The sequence below is a fragment of the Varroa jacobsoni genome, unplaced genomic scaffold (genome assembly GCF_002532875.2).
Source record: "Varroa jacobsoni isolate VJ856 unplaced genomic scaffold, vjacob_1.0 scaffold_1111, whole genome shotgun sequence".
NCBI lineage: Eukaryota > Metazoa > Arthropoda > Arachnida > Mesostigmata > Varroidae > Varroa > Varroa jacobsoni.
Genome location: NW_019214013.1, coordinates 195,067 through 208,502, shown reverse-complemented (window position 1 = coordinate 208,502; position 13,436 = coordinate 195,067). Strand labels below are relative to the sequence as shown.

Genomic DNA, 13,436 nt, shown 5'->3' with positions numbered 1-13,436 from the left:
CAATCCAGGTGCCAAGCTCAGCGTTTCAACCATGAGTCGGTCAATGCAGTGGCAAGCAACAGCACGGAGACCTCTATAGAGCTGCTGTAGAGAGCGGACAGTGCCTCACCCAAGCACTAGTTCCTCACGAGCGTGTTTTCCGTGTCTTGTCCGAACAATCGACGCAAGCTGGCGGATCAACGCGCCTTTCAGTTATCGGAACGTGAGCCGTCGGTGTCGACGTGTGTTTGTATAAATACTTCGAACAGGTCGACAGAGAAGAGGGGATTGTGGTGAAAGCGAATGCGCGTGTATCCCGCCGATGAGTGTGCGAAATCAGAATAAAAATAGTGCAAGCTAACGGTTATCAGCTGAAACGGACTCGAGACGACGCTGGCTACAGTAAAGTGCAAGGTGTAGTTTTATTGTGCGCTAATATAGTCAAGGTTCAATAACGAAAAAACAACGGCTGGATAAAATCGAATCAACGGTCGATTGTGGTTGTAGTTGTTACGGAGGCGCCGATGACGGAGTACAGTGGCGGTGGGCGAGGACATGCCTGAGAATGCATTGCTTTGGTGCTGGAGCCTTTCGAGTCTGTCAGGCAAATTGCCCGCGCTGCGCAGGGACTCCCGCACCTCGCAACCCGATTGCAGTCAGCTCCAGACTGTCGAACCACAATTGCAGAAACATCAGCAACAGCAGCAGGCCTACGGGGAGAACGTTAAGACGATCGATTGGGGTAAAACCTGCGGCGGCTTGCAGACTTCGCGATTGGCCGAACTGAAGGTGCCTACTGTGACAATGCGAAACACACACACACAGACACACACACACACACACACACACACACACACACGTTACACTGGGGGCACAACGGCGTTGAGGGCTGGGCGGTACTGCAATTCCTGATACAGACGTCAATAATCACTTAACTGCAGTAGAGACAGCGTTTCGACTCGATGGAAATCGTCTTGTTTATGATAATCTTGTACTTGTGTCGCCGTTATTAGATATCAAAGGTATCGACATCTGGAATATGTTAGAAACGTCATGCGGATAGAAAGGCAATCCACCAGATGTACTGCATACCCGAATATTGCCAAAAATATAACCCGGACAGCGGAATCTCTAATTCCTGGTGTAATTCGATGTAAATTTAGAGAGTATCGAATATTTTTATTATAAAAAGACGCAATAACTCTCCATTGTGTCCTCCACACAGTAACATCAACCCCACAGTGACAGCTCTTAATAAGGCATTTTTTTTCTATGTATAACATATTGGACACTCCCTTAGATGATCTTATCCCACTATATAAAAAGGTCAAATATGAACATCTTACAAACCCTATGCAACGACAGCCGCTTTGTCAAAGGCAATCCATGAAGTGTCTGTCTCTACAAGTCCTAAGCAGAGGAAATCTATTGGCGTCATCGTCTTCCTAGTGGTAGGCAAACCTTCTTCTTCGAAAATGCGAGCTATTCGTTGTCACATTAGTGTATCATAGATTCTGTTTACGGTCATCGTATTGCCTAGACTGGCAGTCAGCTTCCGTTCCAAATCAACTGCAGAATTAAGATTCCATACAAAACCAATTGGACGCATTGATTTTGTTTTATTTTAAAGGGCAACAACTATTTAACCGTGAGGGGGCAACAAAGGCACAGTCGATGACATGCTAAGTATCCATACCCAAGAAAAATTCTGTTTTTCGGTAACGTTATATAGCCATAGTAGGAATGACGCATGACGATGCTGAATTTGAAGCACGAAACAATTCCTTCACTGCGATTTTATTAAAACTCACATCAAATCAGTAAACATACGTGATGAAGGTCAATACTCGAGAAAACTCTTAGAAATAATAGGATAAATTGTTTTTAGGCACACGAGTATCCGGGTAGGGAGACATTGGAATTATCTGCTTTTCGTACTTACATTATTAGTATCTTTTTGTCGCTTATTTTCTATTCGACCAGTTATTTATTAAGCAACGGTTAAAATTAAGATAAAAATAGCAACACTAATATATGCATGAAATATTGGTGCTTTGTTACTCTGTTAGTCAAATAAGCGAAAACTAACGCCAGCGCTTAATAGGCTCAAAATCGAAACGCCTCTAGGGCCTTTTGCTGACGGGAAAAGAACTAGAGATTTCATACAGCACAAATCGTATACTATACAGTTGTATACGAATTTTCCTTATATCTAGTAATATCAAACATCATAATGTCTAACCTGAGTTACTGCGTACCATTTAAAATAAAGTGAGGATTCGAAATGTTTTAATATAGTATCTTTGAAATGGTCACAAGAATGAAAAGGAACTATTTTTTTTTTGTTTCTCCGTGTCATAATAATAATAATACTGATAATAATCATCCTCATAAAAATGAACAACTTTATTTTATGAGGGGACAGCTTGATAGGGAACGTTCTTAGGAGCGCTATCTATGACCTTCCTATCGCGTCTATTAGAGCACTGGCAGTAACTAAACGATAACCACGAATTATTGTCTGTGATTTTATAATGTAATAAATCATATCTGCCCTCTAATAATGGTACATTTGAATCGAACAGAATATTGTTAAAAATGGATCCGAGAAAAATTCTAGCTAGAAATCTCTAAATTATGTATTATGTACGCGTACAAAAATGTAATTTATTAATCATTAACTGTGACGAGACACGCGTGTTATTTTTAGGGTGTCTTCCTTCAATCGCAAGAGTCGGCAAACATCATTGAGGGTAACATCGGATATCCGCTCAGCGAGAAGCAGCTCGCCAAAGAATCAATCTACTCGCGAGTTTCGAAGCCGGCCCGTGAGAACCGCCATAACGAGAACGATCTAAGTGTTGACAAGGTAGCGTATCTTTTTTCATATGTATCGATTGTTACTCATAGCTCCTCAAGCATCGAGAAGCACATCTTGCGTATTTTCTTATGAAAGGCCGATTATAATAACTTTTATGGCAACGTTTCCCATAGCACATTTGTATGAGGTTATATATTGGTGATTATGGGGTCGTTTAATGACGGCCAACTTATGTGTTCGCTTCTTTACAAATGCATCGAAGTATTCGCGAGCTTTCCTTATCTCTCTTTGCTTCGCATGCAATTAGGGGCGAAAACATGGCAATAGTATTTCGAAGTGGCGTATATTCAAACCCATTCATTTACTTTGCATCAAAACGTTCGGGTCACTAAACCTTGATTTTTCTCAATTGAGTAAAGGATTTGCCTTGGCCAACGTATAAGGGATGGTTTTCAAACATATAATAGTCATTGCTTTTTCTATGTCCCCTTTGTTTTTCTAGAAGGGCCGTCGTAGTGCTGGCAGTGCAAGCGGTGAAGCCGTTTATGAAAGTATAATCACTCTTGACCCATTTGAGATGATTTCAATGGCCCATTTGAACCAGCTGGGTCAGATGCAGGTAACCGCTCCGCACCTGCAGCATCTGCAAAGTCAATCGACAGGCAGCATTACAAATGCGCAACAAGGTGGAATTTTACCACAAAACGGACCACTACCAGGTCTCATCCATGCGAATGGTAACGGCGGCGGTATGTGTTTATCTGGTCCCCCCGTTCACATCGTCGCAAACCCGATGGGTCAGGATTCCCTGTAAGTAGAAATTCAGTTTCCTCACACGCAGTACGTGCTTTTTGTGTTTGAAATAACAAAGTACCAATGCTTTATTCCATAAACAGCTACTATCTATAAAACATAAATGATATATACGTGCTCATAGGCTTTTCAAAGCCCGCTTATCCCCCTGGGATCTATATCGAAGGAAACAAGTTTAATAACAATAATACGATTACTATTTTTTAATAATACGAAATCGACTGGATAAATTATACAAGTATTTACTTAAGCCAATTAGATAATATCGGATTATTTAGCGGTACCAGAATATTTGCATGTTCATCTCCTACAGTCGGAAAATGCTGTGAATGCATTTACTGAAGTGGCGTCAGTTTTAACGTTATTGATGTTGCCTATTGCGACAAAGGTATACGACGATTGGTGATGTTTCTGAGCGGGTATACGAATGTCCAGACGAGTGCCCACCACCGGTCCCTCCTAAACAGATGGAGGTTCTTTATACAAAACCTACTAAGGTAATAAACCAGAAGCTAACGTGTCACTTCGGAGTTGCATGCAGATTTACATAACCTATACGTTTTTTTCGCTATGATTTATTATTTTCCGAAATTCAGGAACAGGTCGTTTGTGGAAGTGTTTGGTTAGTTAATAGTTTGGTTAGTTAAAACGGCTATAATTTTTTTTTTAATGTTTCGAAGTATTGTTGTGAAGAAAATAATTTTAGGATTTTAGGGTATCGAATCATTTCGCGTCAAATTATATTACAAAATACGAAATGTTATAAATCGTTCTCTCACATTTTAGCATGGCGCTATTTTATAGCGGTGCAACATTCAGTTACACTTTTTTTTCGGTTGTCGAAATGCATTTGAATTTCTTAAAATTTAAGGTCGTTCGCCTGGATATTAGCGGTCATAACTTTAGCCGCGGAAAATTAAAAAATTCAAACGGTTCACGAATATCACTTTCATTTTGGAACTATAGCCATGTTATTTACGGTTTTCGTCATGTGTAAAGGTGTTCCCCAAATCGAACGGGGGAGCTGCGTTGAAAATCTACAAAAGCCGCGAGAACGTGCCCCCTTCACCAAATAAGGATTCGTCCGGTTCTGGTACCTCCTCGTCGGACACGCGAGATCTCCAACAGGAAAACTATGCACTGAAGCAGGTACAACTGAATGCATGCAGGCACGATGCACGTTCAAAATAAACACCAGTTTAGGAAATGTAGATGCATTGTATATTGCCCCGTTGATAGATTAGTGGGTGACGTATCTGCCTTCTAATCTTGTGGTGTAGGTTCGATTCCGGGTATAGACACGCTTTGTTTTGCGCTGGGAGCCAGCCATGTAACGAAACGTCTTACGGCTATGTCGGACGTAAAACTTGAAACTTAGAGAGGCACGATATGTATTGAACTGACTATTGTAATGTCTAATATATTGGTTACCGTTGCTGATGTCTATCCGTATTTCTGTTCGAAAATAAATCCGGTTTTTGAAGTATCGTACACATGTTTGACGTCAACCGAGTGTCGCTTCTGCCTGTACACATCAATTAGATATCGACTCGATCGATAGTCGAACTACTGTTGTTGCTTCGGCTGAAAACAGACTCGAACCCGAAGGGAAGGTCCAAGAGAGCTTGCCTCTATGTAGTTGTACGACTCTACAGGCGATATCCCCTCGCGCGTAAAACAAACTATGTATTTTTTTTGTACGATGTTGATACGAGGGAAATGAATTAACTTAAGGATGTAAGCGGCCACCACCACTTCTCTTTTTGAGACAAGCCCCATCAAATTACATAGATGCCAACTCCTTGACAAACAGCTTCTAGGAATAATAATGCACAAACGACGTCATCTGGTAAATTCAGGACATTGAAGCAAGTCGTATTTCACACTTTGTTGAAATGGTATCTTTTGGTGACTGAAACATATTTACACTAATTGAAAAAGCGTTAGTGCCTCATTTTTTAATCATGATTACAGTTTGTATTATTGGGCCTTACGAACTGCCATAATAATATAAGACCTCGGCACAATTCGGGCGTTTTGAGTTAGCTGAACGGTGAATGAAGTGATACCGGAAATCGAAATTAGTCCCGGCGCGATATCAGCAATATTGTTAACTACGAAATTTTCGGCGTGTATAAAAAAAAATAATAATCCGCGGAAAATGTATTTTTTGTCTTCCAAAGCCTTAGAACCTGCATGAAGTTCGAAACTCTGTATAGGAGTCAAAGGCAAAACTATTTTTATTTCTACTTAGGTGATGTTAGGTAATGCATCTGACATTTAAAACCGATGTATTTCAGTACAGTGACCATTTAGTTATTTTATCTACGTTAAATATTGCTGTATGTTTTTCCCTAATTATAAGTTCGGAGGTTTTGATTACTCTAGCATACTGATGCAGCAGCGTAGCAAACAGGCCTTTACGATTTACTCATTTAATTTTAAATTTTAGGAAATTTTGGCCTATCGAGAACGGATGAAAGCACTGGCAATGAAACTCGAGCAATTCGACGGAATTTCAGCTATAGTAGAAGAACTTCAGGGAAAGGTAAAAAAAAAAAAAAAAAAGTACATCAATGAAGGTCGACAATTTCTACGGCTAAGAGCCAATTAAAATGATTGATGCTTCTAATTAGCACGTGATTACTATCCTTCCTAACCACTGCCCTAAGAGATATGTCGTTACAGATGAATATTAATATTGCTCTAACAACACTTCTTTTAATTCGGAAGCTGATCTATCGCTTAACTAAGAAATGATAAACTATGTTAGGGGTGTACTTGCAAGGATTGTCGCTAATATAAGTCTGGCAGTATCGAAACCGAACGGTTTAGTATACGTAGTACTTGTCATACACTAACTAAATACGACAATTCATTTCGAACTGTTTGGATTAAAGGTAGATAAAGTTAGTCAGGAGAATGCGCGGTTACGATGCTTCGAACGAGAGCACCGCGAAGCGCAGGAACAACTTAAAGAAGCGCAGCGTCAGTACAAACTCGACGTGGACCAACTCAGCTCGCAGGTTAGTTTTTCCATGGAAACATTTTAACGATAGCTCAGAATATCTTCTTCAGAAAGCTATTTCAAAAGCACCGCTGCCATTTAACTGTAAGGGTAGTAAGCTTTTAACGTCAATGTTTAAGGTTACGGAGCCTTAATTAGGTAATTTCGTTTCACCAGAGTCATAAAGGGTTAATCGGGAATGGCATCGTTGTTAACCTTTATAAGTAGTGGTTGGTAAAAATTTCCGTAAGGATATTATCAGCCTAGTTCTCTGCTGAATAACTTTTACAATATTTCAAATAGGCCATCAATGCGATATATAATCCAAAATCGGGGCTCTAGGCGACGAGAAATAAAGGTTATGAAAAATCGCACACCGGTAACCGGAATATACATAAGTAGACTACATCGAATTACCCTAGCCGCCAGGGTAGTGTGTATGGTGTAACCATGGTGCATCATGGTTGGGGAGCGTAAAGAATTGTATAATTCTTCAGACGCTTATCCGAGAGGAGGCTAAGGATGATACCCTCGAAAGGCTGCAGTAGGTAAGCATGATAAGGATTGCTATCTGAATTTCGTTGATACTAGGAATCAAAGAGTAGAACTTGAGGAAATGGCCTGCTAGCTTACCGAAACTTTCACTGACCACTGGTGCAAAGTGCGTCCTTCTTGAGGAAAAGCTGCCTGATGACACGAGCCCTATGTGCAGCGCTGGAATGGGCTACGACATGTTTCACACGTTGGAGCACTGCACGTCCTTTAAAACGAAAAAGTCGAAGGAAAAATATGGTGGCTGAGTTCTTCAAGGTGACGTGAGCTCGGCAGTAATCTGTAAATGCGTAGCGTAGAAACAAATAGGAGCAAGCAGGACACAAGGAGGAAATACAGCCTCCCATCTTGCACTGAATAAAAAAGGGAATTAATATTGAAACAAGTACCGATTCAGAGGAAGCTGCAAATTAAGCAGAGACACTACTATGCAAATGCAAATGCCCAGAAGTGAGGCTCGGTATTCATGACCGGTGCTTACTTATTAAAAGCTTTAAATCGAAGTCATAAGGAGCAATTTCAACCGACAAACCTAAGCTCTTTCTGAGAGGCAAGGATGAATTTTCGCATCCATTTGTATTATGGGCCTACCTTAGCTGCCGTTGACCTGGACAGAAATAGTTTAAACCTCTTTTTTTTCTTTCTTGAAAAGCAACACCTGTTGTAGTCTTTAAATTGTATAGACTGTGAAAGAAAATATCATATACTAACATGAAATACTATAACAACAATTGCCGCATAGAGCAAAAAGTTCATTATATGCAAAATTTACGATCTAAATTTGGCTACAATGTGGCTTATTCAGGTGGCGATTCTCGATGGGGAACGTAACGACCTCGAGTGTTCGTTAGCAAAACTTCAAGAGGAGCATGATTGTCTCATGATTTCATCTCAAAACTCAGTATCATTTCAATACCATTCACAGGTAGGATCTTTTGTCTGATGATTTATGATTTTGCTTAGCTTTGAATCTGCGGTCAAAATATCTCGAGCAGTGAAGGGACACGTCAAAAAATACCTAAAATGCAGTACAATATTGGTAGGTTACAAGGAACATTCATAATCATATCAAGTGTTGACTATTTGAATACGTTAATTCTTTCTTCAAAGCATATCCTATATAGGCTCAATCAGGACATACGCGAGCGTAGCGACTTTGTAGACACTGACGTTTTGTTACAATATCTTTTTTATTTTTAGGCCATGCTTGAAGTAAAGAGACTTCTGGAAGAACTTAAAAATAAGTATCAAAACGACAAGGAAGCTCTATTGCTTCGAGTGGAGGCTGCTGAACGGGATAAAGTGAACATGAAGGTAACAAATCAAATAAATGAAAGAAAATCTTTCTAAAATGAAGGGTGATATCATGCAGAGAGTTCATGTATGCTGCTCTCTTATCGTTCAATAAAATTGACTTAATTAGAAGGTACGATATGCATTTCTTGATCTATATTTACTTAAACTCTCGTTGACTGCCGCTCTTCACTTGTTCTGATATGTATTTTGCGACAGGCAAGTGTGTCGCAACTCGAGGAAGAGGTCGCGTCACTGCGTGCCGAGAGAGACCAACTTAATCAGGGCTATCGGAAGGCCGTACGTCAGAAGCAGTCGTTAGTCCAACACATAAAAGATTTGCAAAGTGAGGATAGCGAGCTTCATGCCCTCATGCAGAGTCTGTTGCAGAGCGCACATCAGGCCGTTGCCGAGAGGGATACACTCGAACGGTTGGTAAAGCCTGCTGCTGGCTCAGGCCTGACAAGCCATGCGGATACCCTATCTGCCCAGGATCATCGCCAGGTGCCCGCTGGTGGAGGCCAAATGCTTCAGTCAGTCCAACAGCAGCCACTTGGCCAAGTAAATCATTCGATAAACGCTGATAGCCAAGCCGGCGAATGGGTTAACAACCAAAGTTTCCTATCCTGTTAGTCGTGTTAGAGCGGCCGGTTGGCGTAGGGGTCCTTTAAGCTAATGCGTAAAGGATGAAAATTATGCTAGGCATATATATTCGCCTATAATAATGCCATGAATATGTGTGAAGATGTTGACTTGAGGTTGGTGATGGCATCTTCTATAAAGCAACAAATGGTTTACAGTTACAACTCTGCTAATGAAGTCTCAAAGAGATGGTAAAGCCAAGAAAAGAAAGTGTACGCTTCTAGAGTTATTTCGGGCATACCAACGCGTATTCTTAGAGAAGAACAACTATGTCTTAATGTTTTCAAGGACGACTATTTGGAAAATTGCGGATAAACTAGTCGTCTGTCAGCTGACGTGACATCTTCATGATACAGGTCGAAAGATGAGGTGACAATGTTTGATATCTGAGTGCCCAAAATGTTGACCTTTGTTAAAAAGAGAAATTAAACTAAACTAATGTACTGAAAATTCGTCTAACTTTAGTACTGGTCCGTTGAATTCGATATATTGGATCTATGTCGAAACGAAGTCCATTAAAAAGGAGAAACTCCTGAAACAAGCATAGACGGGTTGTATGTATGCTTTCTATCCTGCACTGTACACTTCATTACAAGACAGGCGTGAACGTTTGCCTTCATGCTACGGGATAAAACGTAGACTAAGGAGGCGACTCTGATATGACTGACGAATTAATTTGTAGCATTATTTGAACCCGCTACCATATGCAAATCTAATACACCAACCGTGTTTACACAGCGATGCTCTCTCTCTGATCGGTTGATATATCTCTAGGTATAGATGTAGATTTATTGGACGGACCGTCGCGCTGAGAGAGAACGAGAAAGAGAGAGATGTTGATGGGATAACGAGATCAATGTTAGTCGGGTTGTGCCTACGCAATCTCCCGTTAGGTCGTCTGACTCTGCTACTTGACTGACTCATCGAATCCGGTTAAGAAAGTGGTCAACACGATCTTCACCCATCAATAACAATGGCTCAATGATGTGCAACAGCCCGTTTTAGACAGGTGGAATAAATGATAACAAACAATGGGATGACATTACTAGAATAGATAACCCAGATAGGACTGGCGGTGAAAAATGTGACTGACTTCATCTTGTGCATTCAGTGAACGATGGCTATCTCATGGGGTCTGCTTGAATTTTGAGCTGCAATCATCTGAAAGTTGCCATATTTTACCATTATATAATATATCAATATTATTACTCAGACGTTTTCGGTTATTATCGGCACTGCACAAAGTTTTCGTAACGATAGAATTTTTTTTTGGAATATAGTGAGGATAGAAATTGTGGGCTTCACGGAATCGAAAAGAGGACCTAGATTAGATCCTGAACACAATCTTGTACGAGGCCTTTCGTTGTCCAATGCCAGAGTGGACTATACGCTCTAGCAAGTGCCGTAGCAAAAAAGGACTAAGCATAACGAAGCCGTAAAATTGGCTCTTTTTTGCAGTGGATTTTGCAGTACGAGCAGAGAAATCAATCGACGATAAGACTATTGATGAAATATTTCGTTGATCGTTTTCAATGCTTTGTAAAAGGATCTGAGTCAATACAACTATTCACCGCTTTTTTCTGCACCAAGCCACTTATTTATTTCGTGTTCTTATAAGTAATATGAACAGCTAGATTTAAGAAAATTTTCCTTGAACATCGGCCCAGTAAGATCAGATTTTAGTTTCTTCGGATCTGTACAGCAATTGGTCATGTTGACTCAGGATCCGAACCGGTATGAGGTTATTGTTAAGAGTTTCGCCTCCATCCTAAGCATGGCGTAACTACGAAATCGAAATTCCAGAATACTTAGTTATCTTTACCTGTAAAGAATTAAGAGATCAAATATTTCATAATTTCGTTATTATCATATCAAGAAAATTAGAGATATCAGCTATAACAAATAACTGGTAAAATACGACCGCAACATGATAACTTAGTTGAAAATTAAACAAGAAAGAATTGGAATTGAGAACTGATTTGCACGTCAGAGAAAGTTGCCACGCCAATAGTGACATAGTTACCACTATAGATGCCGAAACGGTGCGTGTCAGTATATTAATAGGAAAAAAAAGGAAAAACAAACTGTTATATTGCAGCTATCACACAAGTGGTGATGATGATGATGATGATGATGATGATGATGATGATGACGATGATGATGATGATGATGATTATTATTTGTAACCATTGCAACTGTGTGAATAAGTGAATCCGTGTATTTCACTATGACAAATATGTTTAGGAAAAAAAAAACACCCTGAACGTGCATGGAGTTCATCTTCAGCTTTCATTTTAGACAAAAACGTTAGATTAGCCACAGATGACGGAATGTACAACAATATCACTCTATAAATATTTACGTCGGTCATTATTATTATTACTACTATTATGGCTGCCGTTTTGTTGGCTCAACGCATAACCCTAGGAAATTCGGTTTGCAACCAGTCGTCGATTAATCAGTTAAACGGATATCACGACGACTAAATAATGCAAACAAAATAAGGTACCATAAATAAGTATTGTCTATAGGAGATGTCCTGCTTTTAGGCACTGGTCTAAACCATCAAATTCATCAAAAGCCTACAAGATTTAAGAACCATAAATAAAATTTAGTAAATGAATTAAGTTACCTTAAACAATGAGAATGTATTTATTAGCTAATGCATTTTATTATAATAAAGACTTGTTGGAAGTTCGGCTTGTGAATTATGTAATGCCTGTTGTGAAATCAAGTCACGCTGGATGATCCATAACAGTGCGTTTGAGTCATCAGACCATCAGTAAAACAATCTAGGTTTGAAATCTAGGTCCAGGGCAACTCTGCGGTCTACAGCGATACCTATCCTACCAGACATAAAACTTTTAAAGCCTTTACGTTCTTTAAGCAAATTTATTCTATACTATCATAGGTAACGATTAGGACTATCATTAAATATTATGCTCCGATCTTCCTTTGGACCTGCAAATAAAATAAGCTAATACCACTTGAGCTGTACATTTATTTAAAGATCTTGGGTCTAAGATACTGGGATGCTTTTTGAGCGGTAGCTCTATAATTATTGCGTTAATTTTAACTTTCTACTTCGGCAAAATGTAATTGCTGAGTCCACGCTTGGCTGTAAGTGTTTCTGGGTGATAAGTCCTGCAGGTTGTGTACGCTTCGAGAACGGGGCAATACAACGAATTAAAAGAGCTAAAAATCGATGATTCTGACCACCTTGGAACCCGTTGTTTTCAGTATAAGGCTCAAATGGGACACGGTCGTCTTGTGTCAGGGAGAACACAAGCTGGAAGCCCTGGAGTGCTCACTACTTTTCAAAAAGCATTAAAATCCTACGGAAGATTAGAGCGCTAGGTATCATTTCACCGTCCATTGAAGCATAGTCTCATAACTAATCTTGAATTTTTTCAATAAACTAATAGAAGAATGGCGTAGAGAAGGCCAATCATTAATATTTTGGCAAGAACCTGCTTTTCCCTCATTCACATGGAGAAGACAACAATTGCGGGGTATCTGAAACCATATTTTTTAGCGAAAGAGCAACTAGCGTTATCAGATTATTTGGATTTATTATTATTATTATTATTATTATTATTATTATTTGGACCTAAGCAGAATAGACATGGTTGAATTCGATTGAGAATGGCTTTCGTAGATCTGATTCACAGCTCATGAGAAATATTAACTCCAACTAAAGCCTCAGAGTGGACTTCATCAAGGAGTCGACGCTCACCATGTAATGGCCCTTAGAAGTCTACGCTATAAGTCACATGATTTGACAAAAAAAAAAAGCTGTTTTTAAAATTTGTTTAGATTTCAACTAGATATTGAGAAATGTACATCAAAGATTTAAAAAGAGAATTAGGAATTCCACAGCAAAGATATATTTTTAGCTAATTTTTCTTTCAATACGACCGAAACTTCGCAGACGTAGCCGTAATTGGTTTCAATAGTCCATAGGTTTTTTCTTATAATAAAGTCGGCCGAATTCTAGTTATGTTTTGATGGCAATGAAACATACCGTATTAGGAGCGAATATTTAGGCTCTTTATTACGTATTACTACTATCTATCATCATTTACGGACTTATTTTTGGGATTAACTCATTTTTTAGTGCCTACATACTGAATACATATTGAGGCCGTTCTTGTTCAATAGGATATAATCCCATCAAATACTCTGTTAATTATTTTTTACTGTTATATATAAGTTAATAACATTATAATAGTATTATCAGTCACAGGAGCGCTATTCTGTGTGTTCTTTTGCCTGTTTAAGAAGTACATAGAGGAGCGTATCACTCATTGGAGTGAGAGACCACTGAGT

The 13,436-nt window shown here is 39.4% G+C and overlaps 1 protein-coding gene across 1 annotated transcript; it reads left to right on the top strand.

Annotated features, from left to right (window-relative positions):
• Positions 1 to 15: 15 nt before the first annotated feature.
• LOC111266736 (uncharacterized) lies at positions 16 to 11,823 on the top strand. Its single transcript, XM_022844458.1, has 10 exons — positions 16 to 768; positions 2,690 to 2,848; positions 3,303 to 3,610; positions 4,002 to 4,110; positions 4,613 to 4,762; positions 6,066 to 6,161; positions 6,514 to 6,639; positions 7,978 to 8,097; positions 8,373 to 8,486; positions 8,685 to 11,823. The coding sequence occupies exons 1-10, from the start codon at positions 535 to 537 to the stop codon at positions 9,096 to 9,098; spliced, it is 1,830 nt and encodes a 609-aa protein (XP_022700193.1). The 5' UTR covers positions 16 to 534; the 3' UTR covers positions 9,099 to 11,823.
• The last annotated feature ends 1,613 nt before the right edge of the window (positions 11,824 to 13,436 follow it).